Source organism: Vigna unguiculata, chromosome 5, assembly GCF_037176805.1.
Source record: "Vigna unguiculata cultivar grain cowpea cultivar isolate G323 ecotype 2 chromosome 5, ASM3717680v1, whole genome shotgun sequence".
NCBI lineage: Eukaryota > Viridiplantae > Streptophyta > Magnoliopsida > Fabales > Fabaceae > Vigna > Vigna unguiculata.
In genome coordinates this window covers 37,439,148-37,457,289 of record NC_140796.1, presented here as the reverse complement: position 1 = coordinate 37,457,289, position 18,142 = coordinate 37,439,148, and the positions used below count along the sequence as shown (strand labels likewise).

Below are 18,142 nucleotides of genomic sequence, written 5' to 3'. Positions count from 1 at the left end.
TAGGAGTCTGAACTAGGGTTCGTTCCACTATCCTAGCAAGGGAGGGGCAGTCCTTGCCAAAAGTGGCCCTCCTTACCACAATTGTTACATCTGCGGTAACCCTTTATACGTGGGCAAACGCTCCTCAGATGAGGGCCCCCACACTGGAAACACTGAACTCGACCCTGTTGTGTAGGAAAGCTGCTAGACCCTTGGGACTGATGGTGAGGTTTGTCATAAGGTTTCCTCCTCTCCTCATGCCTCGGTTTGGACCCAAACGGTGCTTCAATCGTCTACTGTTGAGAGCGTTGACCTTCTACCTCATTCTTCATTTTCTTCATCACTCTAGCCTTCTCTGCCAGGGCAGCAAAGTCCTTGGTGGATAATGGGGCTACCATCAAACAGATATCACCACGAAGATCATTCTCAAACTTATGACATCTCCACTCTTCGTCGAGTGGCAATGTGTAGAAGCGGCCAAGGTGTTTGAACTTCTCAGCATATTCTATTACAGACTTTCCTCCCTGAGTTACTTGGAGGAACTCCACCTCCTTGACATATCTGACTCTGTTGGGAAAGTACTCAGAGAAGAACCTCCCCCTAAAAGCTTCCTACGTGACCGACTCATCTCTCTCCTCCACGATGGACTTCATTCTGATCCACTAGTGCTTGGCTTCTCCCGTGAGCATGTATACTGTAAAAGCCAACCTGTTCTCCGCAAGACACATCTTCGCATCAAAGATACGCTTTGAATCCTTCAGCCATTGATTTGCAGCATCTGTAACGTCCTAGCCGGAAATTAATTATTAAAATAAATAAGAATATAAATAAACTGAAAACCTCATTTATTTATCATCGATTCCCAAAATGCGGGAAAATTTAAATACAAAAATCCAACGCGCCATCACAATTATAAAGAAAATGGGTCGTATTGTTCATAATGGCAACAAAAGTGTCTAAAAGTTTTTACAATTTATTCCATAGTGCAACATAGTAATAAGTATTAAAATCCCAGAGATATCCCCCACTCCGTCTCAAGCATCTGCCTGCTCACCTGCATCAACATCTGCTCCCATGTAACAAGTTACATGATCATTGCCACACACACACAGATAGGGTGAGTTCATTTAAATAAAATCAACAATATAATATTAAATATCATACTACTAAATATAAACTCGGGTTAGTACACTTTTCCCCTTTCTTTTCACACTTCACTTCCAACACCGGGCTTTAGACGTCTATCAATTCTATACCATTTAAGTGAGAGCAATGATCGATCTTCGCTGCACGAGTGTCCACTCGCCCTTCCGACTACAGGCCACCACCCGATAGTCCACACGTGGGAATAACATTGCCACAGCATCTCACCGTGACACCAAGTGGAGCTCCCTGAAACAAACATAAAGTTTGTAGCTATTCTAGACTACCAAAACTCTATCAGAATCACTCTAAAGAGGGCAATCACCCGAACCTCGCCGTACGAGCCACAACTCGCACACACCACTGGACTTCCTAAACTACCAGGCTATAACCTACAATGGTCATGTGTTATTCCAATACCGGTTACACTTGTAACTGGACCCCCAACCAAAGCCTCGCATCATGTACCTCACTTAAAGCTGTGTAGAAACCTTTCCTCGCGCACTATCATTGAACCAAAACCGCCTGGCGCGCATCACACGTCGCTAGGCGGAACTTGGCTCCAGACCGCCTAGCGGGCATCACACACCGCCAGGCACCACGCGCCTGCAGTACCGCCACCGCCTGGCGGCATCACCTCACCGCTAGGCGCCTTGCCTCGTCATCGCCGCTTGGCGCCTCCACGCCCTCCGCGAGGCGCTCTGCTCCCGCTGTGACCACTGTCACTGATTTATTTTCCCATCCACCTGGCGGCTTGCTCACGCCGCCAGGCGCTATACCAGTAGCACAATGCTACTGGTTTTTGGAGCACCTCAATAGATCCCAAGGGATCTCCAAACATACCAATCACCCAAGTATAACACAATTATGATTTACCAGTCATACATCTATACCAAATTACATCACACTCATTTAGATATGCTAACCAATCCAATATTATCATGCATCCATACTCCCTCTCGTTTACCCCTTTTAAATATATCTCATAGATTTCGCATACTCCTAATCCTAAAACCATACATTCTGGAATTTATATACAGCATGACACCACACTTTACTCCATATTACATATGTACCATACCAACAATTCACAATCACAAAACATGCCTACGGAAGGATTACACTAACCATACCATTTCATATACCCCCATCTTACTCTTATTATCAAATTAACATACCATCTGAAACTGTATTACCACTTACACCCACGCGTTTAAAAGGGTTTACTATTTATATCATACCTCATATTTCCATTTATCTCAATCTCCCCTTAGTCCCATTTAACTCAAATTTTTCCTTTTGTATTAAGTTTTCTTTAAATCATACACTCACAACTTGCCTGTTAAACCCCAATGACATGACGCCATTTAGAGTTATACAACGCTCACGACACTCCCAGTCCGCCTGGCGGCAGATCACGCACCGCCAAGCGGTGCATACATATCTGGAAATCTTCAGATTATTTTCCTGCACCGAAACGCACCCAAACCTGCCTATCCAATTTTGCCCTTCATACAGACATAATTTTACATCAAAGCATCATCTGAATTCATATATCAAATATATTAATCTCAATTCTACAAAGCCAACCCCACCAAGCATTTACATGATTTACGTTGTTTATCACTGAGGCCATCATAATCATAACCCCCAATTTAAGATAAAATTCATGCATTCCAACGCAACCACAATATACACAACCCATTATATTCATAAAATTTCACTTTCAACATATAAACATTACGACTACATCGTAGGTATCCCAAATAGGCCCAAAATAACCAAAAACAGCGTCACAGTGCTTGTGCCACCTAGCGGTTCATCCTCTGCCGCTAGGCGGTTCATGGAGAAAACCTAGAAACAAGTAAAATCGCATGTGCCGCCTGGCGGCAGTTCATACACCGCCAGGCGGTTTCTGGAAAATTTCCAGAAACGTGATCCAGATCAGAATTTAGATATTTCACAGTTAAAGCATGACTCAGAACACCATTTTCATACGATTCAAAATAAAACATGCATTAGGAACTCCCCTAACATGGATTCCTTGCTCAAGTTGCTAAACATGCTACCTCCTCTTTGTTTGCCAATCTCCTTTCTTGCTCTTCTACCAATTCAGACCCAAAACCTCTCCTGACACTCTCAATCACTCTCCTTTTGTGCTCCCTTTTCTGATACAGACTCAACCTTGGCAAAACCCTTCCTAATACTCCACTTTCCCTTTTTAAACAATGCTTAAGTTTAGGTTAATAAAGCAAAAACGGGTTCCTCACCTAATTAATGGTTAATGGCCATTCATGACTCCTATGTGACTATTTTTCAGCCTCCCTTGACTGCTAGGTCAGTAGGGTTTCCTCTAACCCTTCCCATTCCACCCAAATCTACCATAAAAAATATAAAGTTTAATTTGAGCTCTCCAAGACTTGAACCCATAACCATGCAATTGCCAAATCACTATCAAACCATCATGCCATTTCATGTTTCATGCTAATAATCATCATCCAATAAACATACTATTTCACAACATGATTATCATATATTTAAAATAATAATGAATAATAACACAAAATGGCATACATAGGACTCAAACCCAAGTCTTCTCACACAATCAAAGTACTCTCAACCACTTGAGCTAGTACTTTTTCACGTCATGAAGATTAGCATTTAATGCCATAAAACTTCTCTCACTCACATTAATGAAATAATTAATTATTTAATTATTTAAATTTAGCGCGTCTTACAGCATCAAGACTAGTCTTGCCGTTGAATTTCACCGGGTGGTGCTTCAGAAAGTCCTCTAGACTTCACTCCCTGACTGTAGGTCATGGCTCAAGACCAAAGACAGGTGCAGCTGCCCTATTCTCCTCCAGTTAGCGGAGGGCTCTAATATGTTGCCTATGGGCATCCTTAGTAGCTATGCTTGCAGCCTCCATTTGTTGCATCATCAATTGTTGATGCTCCAACGACGCTGCCCGTCGCTGCATTGATGCCTCATGCTTTTGCATCATGGCAACACTCTGCTGAGTCATAGCCGCTACCATAGCTTCTATCGCCCTTGCGATATCTGGTGTGTTGCCCTGACTAGATTCAGTAGTCCTATGAAGAGGTGCCATAATCATTGACAGATAGGGAAAACCATTAGTCAAACTTGATAAGGCAAGAACTTGGCTAACGACACTAAGAAGTCACAGAGAAAGCTAAGCGGATGCCAAAGTCCACAAACTCAAAGAATGATCGATCTGATACCATAAATGTAACGTCCCATTTAAAATATAACATAATTAAATGAAATATTATAGAAAATAGTAATAGAAGTGATGAGTTCAAATTTTTGCCCTCATTTAATATTTAAATTTGGGGATTTAATTGAATTTTCTGTGCTTAAAGATTGATTTAATTAGGATTTGTGATTATTGGATTTATTGAGTAAGTTTGGTAAAAATGACGTAAAAATTGATTTTAGTTGCATAAAATATTATTGGATATTCTAACTTTTGTTACTGCAGCTGGAATTTATTTTTGGTCAATTAATAGTGTGGATTTAAAATATTAAAAGTTACAAAATAAGTCCAAAATCAGGAAATTCTGGAAAAGAATAAATCAGGAGCTAAATGCACCCCCAGTTTTCATTAAGTTGCACCCCTCCTACCACTTAAACTCCACTCAACCAGATCATGCCATGTGGCAATCCCCACCTCTTAAAATTAGCCAACCAGAGCAAGCCACGTGGCAACAATCCTTGCACTAATAAGATGTCCAATGGAAGGCTGCCACGTCATCATCTTCATCTCCCAAAACAGAAACCCTAATTTTCCTCAAACACTAGCCGCCACCATCAACCTCCACGGCAGTCGCCGCCGTTTCCGACCACCGCGAGGCACCGCACACCACTGCACCACGCCGCAGCACCTCCACGACAACCATCCTCTTCGTTCGCACAACTGCAGTGTGCCTCTCCATCTTCAACCTTCGTTCACCACCATTAACAATGGAGCTGCAGCAGCGGCAGCGCCACCATCTGCCTCACCATGACAACCACCATCTTCAATCTTCATCACCTCGCCTACAGCAGTGCAGCGGATTCCGCAACAGCAGCGAACACCACCACGTAGCAGCAACGAGAACATCCAACCTGCACCAGTGATGCCTTCCGTTTTCTCGCGAGCACGCAGCAGTTCGCATCTCCATCGCAGCTGCAGCAGTGCCGCCATCTTCTGCGAGCTTCCACGAGTGTGAGGAGATAGAAACGCGAATCTGCAGAACCTCCATTGCAGCATAAACGCAGATCTGCACCGCACCATCTCCACACGAATTTGCAACACACCTTCACCATCTTCTTTCACGAACTGCACTACGAGAACTAGAAACTGCACCATGAGCGAACCAACAGCACACAGAACTGCAACAGCGCGCCATCATTCCCGCACCACCGCGTCGCAAACTCCATTTCCGCAACCACCCAGAGCTAGAACCAGAAACGCACATTGCAGATCTGCACCTTGCGCCACCACGAATCTGCACTGCGAAGCACTTCGCTGGAGCACCAACACCTCCAGCAAAGCCAATCGTTCACGCACTTGTCCTCGCCGGAAAAGAAGACCTCGCCGGAAAACGGCAACAGCCGCCGTCATTGCACCTTGGCAGCCAAAGTATGAGAGAAACCCTAATTCTGGAGAGAGAATCTGCACTGCCACGTGTCAGCATCTGATAGGACAGTCAAACTAGTCAACTGCTTAACACTGGTCAACTGGTCAAAGTCAGCAGTCAACTTTGGTCAAAACTACAAAAATGATTAAATAATAGGGGCAGAATTGGAAATTGAACAGGAATTAAGTTGCTAATTAATTAAATAAAAATAAAAGATTTTAGCAACTGACAGATAAAGCCCAAAGTCCAGTGGAAGCCTATATAAAGAGACTTAAGGGAGCAGAAGCAGGGGACACAATTTAGAACCGAAACACTTAGAACTCTCTGGTTTTGGCAGATACCGTCTCCACCACATCTCTCATTCTTTCTTTTATTTTCTTTCCTTCATATCATCATGTATTCCATCAATGCCATGGAGGGCTAAGCTTTTAGGGTTGATTCCACTGTAATTTCTTAACTGGATTCTGAGGTTAGATGAATTTATGTGTTTGTTATTTTGATTATTGTTGTGGTTTTTGTTTATCTATGTCCTTTGCTTCTTAATCGAATAGAAAATAATGATTTTAAATCTACATGCATGCTAATCATATGAGTTAAAAGGTTTTTAAATTAAATTGAGACTTTACTTTGATTTTATTTAGAAACTTTCATTAGATTAAATAAGTTTTTGCCAATAATTGAGACTTTACTTTGATTAGAGGTAATTACTTTAACTAAAATTAGTCAAGACTTTACTTTGATTAATTAAGTTTTCTATTTGGTGAAGAAACAAAGGAATAGACATGATTAGGCATAGTAAAATTAATTGAGACTGTACTTTGATTGAATTTACTATGGACAATCTAACAATTCTCACTTTTAATTGAGACTGTACTTTGATTAAAAGTGAGGATGCCAACAAATGAATTGAGTCTTTACATTGATTGATTTGTAAATCAACAACAATAATTAATTTAACAATAATCTTTAGATAACCAATGAAGAATCTTATTTAGAAAAAGCAGTGGAATTGACCTATTTATTATTACTGTGTTTACAATCTTCCGTGTCATTTTCTTTGCATATCAAAACCCCCTATTTTTATAGTTGCTAGTTTTAATTGCATTTTTAAGAATCAAGTATTTGAGATCAATTCCGTATTTGTTGTGAGACGACTCAGTGTTATCTTAACCCTAACTATTTTGTTCACTACTAACTTGGCAATACTGAAGTTGCTAAGGTTGAGTAGTGGTAATTTGATCGCCTAACGACAACGATATCAAATTTGGCGCCATTGCCGGGGAATACGGTTAGTATTTCTTTTATTTTAATTCTGTTTTTATTTATTTATTTATTTATTTTTATTTATTTATTTATTTATTTATTTATTTTACGCATATACGTTTAATAAAGTTTGTTATTTTGTAGTCTCTAGTTTTCTTTTAATATATTCCAAGCAAAGTTCTATTTTTATTTTGATTAAGAATTTCTTTTAAGAAATTTTTTGAGACTAGTTTGGAAAACTCTGTCTAGGAAAGACTTGGTATTTAAGTTGTCCACTGTGACGCACCTCTCTTTCCTGGGAGTAGACCCAACGACATCTTAACTCATTTCTTTCTTGAAATCTTTCTCCAAAACAAGAATAGGAAGAAAAAAAAACACATAGAGAAACACTTTTAGGTGGAGTGCTAGTGCATGACTCGGGCCAATCCGGGTCAATTTTATCAACTTGATTCAGAACTTGAAAGGAACTTGCGTAAATCACGTAGGAGACTTGAACTCAGGTGTTCTACTAAAGGAGCACCGTCATCATCTGAACCTACCACTGAAAGTGTACCGCTAGAATCACCTTCGGTGATTAACATATCTTCTGATCCATCACCTGAACCAGAAATTCAAGAAGATAGAATGGAAGAAAGAACAATAAGAGAGTTGGCTTCACCAGATGCAGCAATTACACAAAACATGTGCATCCAATATCCAGATGGAGAATGTGAGCTTAAGTCTAGGTTAATCCATCTTTTACCCAAATTCCATGGATTAACAGGAGAAGACCCGTACCATCATTTGAAGGAATTTCATGTTGTTTGTTCATCCATGAGACCTACAACAGTGACAGAGGAACATATCAAGCTTAAGGCTTTTCCATTCTCATTGCAAGATGCCGCTAAGAATTGGTTATACTGCCTTCCTCCAGGATCCATCAATACTTGGGAGACTCTGAAAAGATTATTTCTGGAAAAGTTTTTTCCAACATCTAGAGTTGTTATTCGCAAAGATATTTATGGGATAAGTGTAACATCCCGTCAGGATATTACTAATTTATAAATAAATAGATGGAATAAATAAAATAGCGTGTTTAATAATACCTCGTTTTCCCAAAACGCGGGAAAATTTAAAACTTTATTAAATGGGCGAATAAAGTATACAAAGTTAATTACAAAACCAAAATCCACAATATTATCAAGTCACCCATCAGGGTTTACAATTTGTTTTCAAAAACAAATAAATACATATAAAAGTTTCCCAAGACAATCACATATAGGGTGAGCTTAGCAAATAGGGTGAGCTTAGGGTGAGCTTAGCAAATAAAATCACATATACAAAGCTATAAACATATATATATCAACATGCATACATATCACAACACTTAACTTAACTTTCCATATTGCCCTATATTTTTATTTCCACAATCCGATTCCCAATACGTTTATTCGTGTTCAACCTCGTCTGATGATTTCTTCAAGGTGACTTGCTGCCATACCTATCGGCCACAACCGATAGAGCATGTGCGGGAAAACATGCTACGGATCATACACCGCAACGCCAGGTAGAGTTCCCATATACGAACAAAGCCCGTATCGTCCCAAGACTACCAAACTCGTCAGCCAACAACTGAGGAGGGCAATCTATCTGGACCCATCCGTACTGGCCACAACTAGCACACTCATACCGGCAACACTTGCCAACCCGAGCCACAACTCAAGGGTTTCTCGTGTTCATCCGCCATCCTGAGCCACAACTTAAGAGATGCTATTCCGAGCCACAACTCTAGGAATACCACGTGCTTAACCCCTATCCCGAGCCACAACTCAAGAGATACGTTCCGAGCCACAACTCAAGGAACTCCAGCAATCTCACCTTTAAAGCACCACCAGAAGTCTTGTAGAACACCCTACAAAGTCCAACAACTAGGACTTCTAGCAGCCACATCGCCTAGCGGGGGACACGTACCGCTAGGAGCCACAGCTTCCAGACCGCCTGGCAGTGGACACGTACCGCCAGGCGCCAAGCGCCTCGAAATTCTCATGCACAGTTGCCATCGCCTGGCGATCGATCCACTACCGCCAGGCGCCATCGCCTAGAATTCCCACTGTCTCTGCATATATCGCCTGGCGAATTACCCTCTCGTCGCCAGGCGCCACGACTCCCAGTACCACTCTACTCTGACGCTATCGCCTGGCGGATTGGACCCTGCCGCCAAGCGCTATGACAGTGATTTCACAATGGTCATTCTGATAGTGTTCAAAATCTCGTTCAGACTATCCTACTATACTATCACTACTCCAACATGTTACTACCTGTAATTTTTCTTCTTGTAATGTCTTCCTTGATCACTGTTTCATCAATGTAAATTCACCCTCTAATTATGATCACCATTTCTGCCCCAAGCATCACACCCCTTCTGTTTTGATAACATTACCCACTTTCTTCAACCATGACCGTTCTGTAATTAAGTTTCTCTCTGCTATTATTCTACTACTATACACTCCCCTCTCATCCAATTATTCCCATTGCTTTCATCCACTGTTCCGACTACTACTTGGACCCAAACATAACCTATCCAATCTAATTAACCAACTTATACTTTAGCTTTGCCATCCTTAAAGTTACCAGGTTTCTAACCCATCATAGCCCTCCCAACTTATTTTTATCAACTCTCTTTCCTTAACATAACCATCCCTTCACCATGCCAATTACCTCTATGTTTCACCATCACGCAATAGGTACCTGAAGGCTCCCTAGAATTTCCAAACTTCACTATTCTTTCCCAGTCCAGTGCTCCTACTGATTCTGCTATGGCGCTTGGCGGCAAACCCCGTGCCGCCAGGCGGTTCACATAAAACTGGGTATGAACCCTAATATCAGCGTGCCTACGAATTCAACAATTTCTCCCCTATCCTGATCCTAAACTTTTTCATCTTCCTTATCATACGATCCCCTTTTTCTTAGCACTCTTGTTCTCCCTTGTCAGTATTAACAGTTACCAATTATCATTAAAACAAGTACCCCAAATGTTCAGCCCTATACGATATCACTCACTATTCCATCCAATCTTGCCGTCAATTAAGTAGATTCGTATATTATTTACCATCACAACATCATTTTAACAGGTTCATTTATCTTTCCCCTCGATCAGATTTTCCCCAGAACCCTGAAAAATACAGAAAATTGTCCAATATACCTCGCCCCGCCTGGCGGTTATATATCACCGCCGGGCAACTCAACCAGAACCCAGAAATTTGGCTTTCTAACATGCATCGCCTGGTGGTTTGGGAGTTCACCGCCAGGCGGTTTCTCTTCAGAAACCCAGAAATGGCAGAAACAACATGCACCGCCTGGCGGCTATGAATAGCCCGCCAGGCGGTTTCTGGAAAATTTCCAGAAATCCAGAAAACCAATAACAGCATGAAAATAATGCACCCAATTCATATCACAAGCCATATAAAACATGTTCATACAAAAAAACTAACGTGAAAACTCCCCTAACTTGGATCCTTTTAAGCTTTAACCCTTGAACTTTGGATAGTTCCCCTTCGCACGCTAGCCCTCCTTGGTTCCTTTCTTTTTAGCCTCTCAATCTCTCCCAAACCTCACCAACTCCAGAATCTTTGCTCTCTCTGTAGTCAAATTTCAGATTGGCAAAACCCTTCTCTCTACCTCACTATATCCTTTTAAAGGTGCCCTAAAACTATGCTAATGCTTTAAAACGAAAATTTCTTATTGAATGGAGTTTATTATCATTTACCAACCCATTAAGGCTCCTTTCCAGCCACCTCTCAGCTGCCTTACCACTAGGGTTTCTTCCCAACCCTTTCATATTCAAGTCAAATCCAAAATACCAAAAAATATAAATTAATGTGAGCTCTCCAAGGCTTGAACCCATAACCATGCAATTGCCAAATCAATATCAAACCATCATGCCAATTCATATTTCATGCTAGATATCACAATTCAATTATCATAATATAGAAGAACGTGTTTTCATAGATTTAAATAATAAAACCATAACATCAAAAGTTAGCATACATAAGACTCGAACCCAAGTCCTCTTGCACAATCAAAGTGCTCTCAACCATATGAGCTAGCACTTTTCCACGTCATACCAATCATAATTTAATGTCATAATTATTACTCCTCCTGTATTTATTAATTAATTATTTATTTAATTAATTAAATTCTACGGGTCTTACAATACTCCCCCCTTTTTAAATTTTTCGTCCTCGAAAAAGAGAACTTACCAGTGAAGAGATGAGGATAGGACCGCCTCATGACATCGTCCATCTCCCATGTCATTTCTTGAGTTGCCTCATCCCATAGGACTTTCACGGTTCTTATTTCCTTCCCTCTAAGCTGTTTTGTTTGAGAATCCAAGATTCTCACTAGTCCGGCTCCAATGGTTAAGTCCTCCCGTATCTGCACATCGTCATTCTCCAGAATGTGTGTAGGATCGGCTATATATTTTCTCAACTGTGACACATGGAAAACATTATGCAAGTTTCCCAAGTGTGGTTGCAACGCTATCTCGTACGCTGCAGGACCAATCCTCCTCATGATCTGGTATGGTCCGATGAATCGAGATGTCAGCTTCCTCGATTTAAGTGCCCTGCCAATACTTGTAGTAGGGGTAACTCTGAGGAATACGTGATCCCCTGCCTCAAACTCAAGCGGCCTCCTCCTCTTGTCCGCGTACGACTTCTGCCTGCTCTGAGTCGCGCGCATCCGATCCTGAATCACCCTCACCTTCTCAGTGGTCTGCTGTAAGAACTCTGGTCCAAGAACCACTGCCTCACCATCCTGCTGCCAACACAACGGCGTCCTACATCTCCTACCGTACAGGGCCTCGTAGGGAGCCATTCCAATACTGGTATGATAACTGTTATTATACGTGAATTCTACCAACGGCAACACATCACTCCATGTACCCAGATGATCTAAAACACAGGTTCTCAATAGGTCCTCCAACGACTGTATAGTCCGCTCAGACTGTCCATCTGTCTGAGGATGATAGGCAGAGCTCATCCTGAGCTGAGTACCCAAAGCGTTCTGCAACGACTGCCAGAACCTCGATGTGAACCTCGGGTCTTTATCTAACACAATACTCGCTGGCACTCCATGTAATCTAACAATCTCTCGCACATACAAATCTGCCAGCCTATCCATATTCATCTTCTGGTTAATCGGCAGAAAATGAGCACACTTCGTCAACCTGTCTACTATCACCCAGATTGAGTCGTGCCCTCTCACTGATCTCGGCAGGTGAGTGATGAAATCCATGGAAATGCTGTCCCATTTCCACTGTGGAATATCCAGAGGTTCTAACATACCACCCAGTCGTTGATGCTCTATCTTCGCTTTTTGACATAGCAAGCAAGAAGCGACGTAATCAGCCACATCCGTCTTCATACCCGTCCACCAAAAAGAAGCTTTCAAATCCTTGTACATCTTAGTCATACCCGGATGTATGCTAAGACGACTCTTATGCCCCTCATCTAGGAGCATCTTCCTCAGAACCCTGCTGTTTGGAACACACACTCTCTCCCTGAACCGTAGAATCCCATCTCTGCCCATTCGGAAATCCTTCCTCTTCTCAGTGCCTAACTCACCAATTATCAGCTGTAGTTCCTGATCTTTACCCTGTTCCACCCGGAGCTCATCTAGGAACTCATTCGTGATCCTCAACATGCTGCATCGTATCTGCCCAGGCCCCATATCCAACCCCAAATTCATGTCCCTCAACTGTTCTATCAGCTCCAACTCTCTAATCATCATAGCCGATACATGAATTCTCTTCCTACTCAAGGCATCCGCTACGACATTAGCTTTACCAGGGTGGTACAATAGCTCAAAGTCGTAGTCCTTTAAATACTCCATCCAACGCCTCTGTCTCATATTCAGCTCTTTCTGATCAAACAAGTATTTCAAGCTTTTATGATCGCTGAATACCTGGAACTACGCTCCATACAAGTAATGCCTCCATGTCTTGAGGGCAAACACGACTGCTGCTAACTCCAAGTCGTGTGTCGGGTAATTCTTCTCATGCACCTTCAACTGTCTCGATGCATAAGCTACAAGCCGTTTATCCTGCATCAGCACACAACCTAACCCCTGATACGAGGCATCACAGTACACCTCAAATGTTTTAGTCATGTCAGGGATTGCCAATATCGGTGCGGTGGTCAGTCTTCTCTTCATATCCTCGAAGCAAGCTTCACACTCGTCTGTCCACGAGAAAGGCTGGTCCTTTCTCGTAAGTTGTGTAAGAGGACTCACCATCTTGGAGAAACCCTCCACAAACCGTCGATAATACCCTGCCAAACCCAGAAAACTCCGCACCTCTGAAACTGTTTGGGGCCTCTCCCACTTCACCACAGTCTCTATCTTTGCCGGATCAACGGCTATTCCTTGGGCTGAGATCACATGACCCAGGAATTGTACCTCTTCCAACCAGAATTCACATTTCGACAATTTTCCATACAACTGGTGCTTTCTGAGAATTCCCAATACTACTCTCAGATGCTCTGCGTGTTCTTCCCTGCTCTCGGAGTAGATCAGAATGTCATCGATAAACACTACTACAAACTGATCCAGATATGGCCTGAAAATCCTATTCATGTAATCCATGAATATAGCCGGCGCATTGGTCACCCCAAATGGCATCACTACATACTCGTAGTGACCATACCGTGATCGAAAAGCTGTCTTCTGGACATCCTCCGGCCTGACAAGGATCTGATGATACCCAGATCTCAGGTCTATTTTTGAGAACACCGCAGCTCCCCTCAACTAATCCAATAGATCGTCAATCCTCGGCAACGGGTACTTATTCTTTATCGTTAGCTTATTCAGCTGCCGGTAATCAACACACAACCGGGAGCTACCATCTTTCTTTTTCACTAACAGAACTGGTGCTCCCCACGGTGATGCACTCGGTCGGATGAACTTCTTCTCAAGCAGATCCTCAATCTGTTTCTTTAGCTCAGAGTTGTGGCTCGGAATAGCATCTCTTGAGTTGTGGCTCGGGATGGTGGATGAACACGAGAAACCCTTGAGTTGTGGCTCGGGTTGGCGAGTGTTACCGGTATGAGTGTGCTGGTTGTGGCCAGTACGGATGGGTCCAGATAGATTGCCCTCCTCAGTTGTTGGCTGACGAGTTTGGTAGTCTTGGGACGATACGGGCTTTGTTTGTATTTGGGAACTCTACCTGGCGTTGCGGTGTATGATCCGTAGCATGTTTTCCCGCACGTGCTCTATCGGTTGTGGCCGATAGGTATGGCAGCAAGTCACCTTGAAGAAATCATTAGACGAGGTTGAACACGAATAAACGTATTGGGAATCGGATTGTGGAAATAAAAATATAGGGCAATATGGAAAGTTAAGTTAAGTGATGTGATATGTATGCATGTTGATATATATATGTTTATAGCTTTGTATATGTGATTTTATTTGCTAAGCTCACCCTATCTGCGTGTGTGTGGCGATGATCGTGTACGTGGTACACGGGAGCAGATGTTGGTGATGCAGGTGGCTCTGGTGCAGCTTAGCCGCGGAGAGGGGATTGTCTTGGGAAACTTTTATATGTATTTATTTGTTTTTGAAAACAAATTGTAAACCCTGATGGGTGACTTGATAATATTGTGGATTTTGGTTTTGTAATTAACGTTGTATACTTTATTCGCCCATTTAATAAAGTTTTAAATTTTCCCGCGTTTTGGAAAAATGAGGTATTATTAAACACGCTATTTTATTTATTCCATCTATTTATTTATAAATTAGTAATATCCTGACGGGATGTTACATTTGGTATCAGAGCAATGGTTTTCAAAATGATTTTTGGGGTCTATGGGGAGTGAGCATACCGTGTTACGTTTGCGTGACTAATTGTTTGTGTGGTTCGTTTATTTTTGGATATGAAATCCTAATATGAGTTGTATATGTGAACAGCTATAATATGTGGCGTGCACGAGCTATGGCTAACCGTAGGAGGTGGAACACAGCTGGAGCTGATGACATAGCTCAGGCGATCCATCGTATGGTGGACGCGATGCAGCCCATAGCGGCGCCACCCAAAGCTGTAGTGGCACCTACCCGACCAGTATCCATGGAGGATTTCATGAAACACCGGCCGGCCAAGTTCTCTAGCAAGGCCACTCCTGATGAGGTAGATGCCTGGATGCGAGAATGCGAGAAGATTTGTAGAGTGTTGGGGTGCACGGATGAGCAGAGGCTGTTGTTTGTCACATTTCTCCTGGTGGCAGACGTAGAGTATTGGTGGCAGGGGATGCAGCAGTTGATGCAGACCCGTGAGGAGCAGGTGACATGGACTGCCTTCAGGACGAGGTTCCTGGAGAAGTACTTTCCCGACAGTGCGAGGCACGAGAGAGAGGCAGAGTTCCTCACTCTTCAGCAGGGGACCATGACTGTGGCGGCATACATAGAGAGGTTCAAATATCTAGCGCGTTTCTACACTCCAGCAGTCACCAAGGAGTGGAGGTGTAGGAAGTTCGAGGGCGGACTAAAACATGAGTTACGCCGTTTCCTGGTGCCACTTCGGATTAGAGAGTTTCCAGTTTTGGTCGAGCAGGCCAAGACTGTGGAGCAGTTGGAGACTGGGTCGAGTAGTGGAGGGAAACAGCAGAGGACTACTCCAGATGTCAGACCACAGAGGAAACCTTATAGCATGATGAATGATTATCTTGTTCCTTTTTAAGAATATTGAATATGATGTGAGTTGATTAAGAAAGCTAAGTGAAATCCCCACTGGACATTAAGATAGCAAGCTATCTAGATGTGAAGGTTCCTTTCACAAAGCTCAAGAGAAGAAGATGATGGATTGATTCAAAACAAAAAGGATATGGAAGGCACATAAACCATAGAAAACCAAGAACAATTAAAGGAAGAAGAAAACATAAAATGGAAAGGAAAGAAATGGTAAAAATGTGAGAAGCACGCCACTACAAGGCTAGGCTAGAAGCCATGGCAACCTTGAAGATGAGTGGATGTGTGCCGCCACTTGCTATGCAAGATAAGGCTTAAAAGTATTCACTCCCAAGGGAGGAAACTCTCACAAATGGTTGAGACACAAGAGTGTTTTTACTTCAAAATGTTCAACCCTTTTACATGTCTAGGAGCACCCCTTATATAGAAGAGTTTAGGGGCCTCTAAGCAAATAAAAGATACCTAAGGATGTCTCTACAAAAACCTAACCCTAGCTTCTAGAAACTAGGTCAAATAAGGTTACAAAAATGAGAGACAAAAGAGCTAACTATGGTGTGTGCAAGGCTAATTTCGTTCTAGGACAAAAGGAGACCAAGAATATGTCTCATATGTCTCTAGAAAGTGGCCATAGTGTGCTAAAAACAAAGGAGACCAAAGGTACATAGGTACACTTGCTTTATGCCTTTTTCTTTATGCTTTATGCCTTTGCTTTACTCTCTCCTCCACATCATTTATGCTCCCCAATCACCATGTGCCACCTAGCATTGCTTTCTTACTCCTAATTAACCTACAAAGCAAATAAACATAGATTAGCATGTTGGCTTAAGTCAAGTCAACTATAGTCAACAAGTCAAACCTAGTCAAAGGTCAACAAGTCAACTAAAGTTGATTCAACTAAGTCAACTTAGGGAATCAAAAATAACAAGCATAAATGAAAGGGATGAAGGATTAGTGAACTTCCTTTCTAAACATGCTTAGTCTTCTTAAGCATGTGCCTCCATCCTTGATTGAGGTCAATCCTTCATCATCCTCCCCTTCTTGGAGAGAATTTGACCACAAATTCTTTAAGCCTTTGTGGATGGAACTTGACTTGATTTGGGGGAGGATTTGCGCCTCCCTTTTATGAGCTTTTGTTCCATCCTTTCTAAGGGTATTACCCCTAGCTTTGGTTAGGCCATCTTTATTTTCTAGACTACTCTTCCTCTCTTGCTTTTGCTTTGGGCCTTCCTTTTTGGCTTGGGAAGAGAAGGAAGAGTGATGCACATCTTGCTTTGGAAGAATTTTTTTGTAGGCAAGTAACACCTTGGTTAAAGCTTGCCCCTTTTCTTTTTCTTCTTTATCTTTTCTTATTTTATTTCTATCCTTATTAACTTCTTGAGGTGTTAGAGGTTGTAAAGTTGTCTTTTTCCCATTTTTGAAGAAAATGTATTGGTTGGTATAGCCATCATGTAAAGTTTGTTTATCAAATTGCCATGGCCTACCTAGTAAGATATGTGTGACTTCCATGGGAACAACATCACATAACACCTCATCTTTATAGCTTCCTATAGAGAAGTTAATTAGGACTTGTTTATTGACATCTATTTCTCCCTCTTTACTTATCCAAGAAAGCTTATAGGGCTTAGCATGAGGAATGGTCTCTAAGCTAAGCTTTTCCACCAACCTTGTGCTAGCTACATTGGTACTACTTCCTCCATCAATAATTAGAGAGCAAACCCATTTGTTAATTTTGCATCTAGATTGAAAAATGTTTTCTCTTTGAGTTGGCTCAAGCTCACTTTGATCTTGACCTATCATGCGCCTTAATAACATAGGGTCTTTCTCAAAAAATTTAGTTTTACTAGAGGAAGAAGATTCTTTTGAAAGAGAATGGGGAGATGAGTGTTCACTTTCAACATTATTCCTCTTCTTTAAGATCATGGTCCTTTTGGTTGGGCAATTTAAAGCAATGTGATTATAACCCAAACATTTAAAACATTTAATGGAACTTGATCTTTGAGAAGTGGAATGGTGAATGTGATCACTTGGTGACTTACTTTTACTTGGTGGTTCTTGATGAGAGTTAGAAGGGAACTTATCATGTTTCATTTTATCATTTCCCTTCCATGAGTGACTAAAGTAGTGGTTGGGTGAGTAACTCTTCCTTGCCCTTCTTTTTCTTTTCAATTGAATTTCAATCCCAAGGGCAAGTGTGAAAACATTTTCAAGAGTGGAGTACTCATACAACTCTACTTGGTCTTGTATGTCTCTCCTAAGACCACTCACAAATCTTTTTATTTTCTCTTTGTTAGTTTCTTTTATTTCAACCCTACGCATTTGAGACTCTAATTCTTTAAAGTACTCACTCACACTCATAGAACCTTGGTGAAGCCTTTGGAGCTTCAAAAGAAGTTCCTTC

At 41.9% G+C, this 18,142-nt stretch overlaps 1 protein-coding gene across 1 annotated transcript; it reads left to right on the top strand.

Moving 5' to 3' along the window:
* The first annotated feature begins 14,995 nt into the window (after positions 1 to 14,995).
* LOC114184591 (uncharacterized) lies at positions 14,996 to 15,736 on the top strand. Its single transcript, XM_028071901.1, has one exon. The coding sequence runs from the start codon at positions 14,996 to 14,998 to the stop codon at positions 15,734 to 15,736; it is 741 nt and encodes a 246-aa protein (XP_027927702.1).
* The last annotated feature ends 2,406 nt before the right edge of the window (positions 15,737 to 18,142 follow it).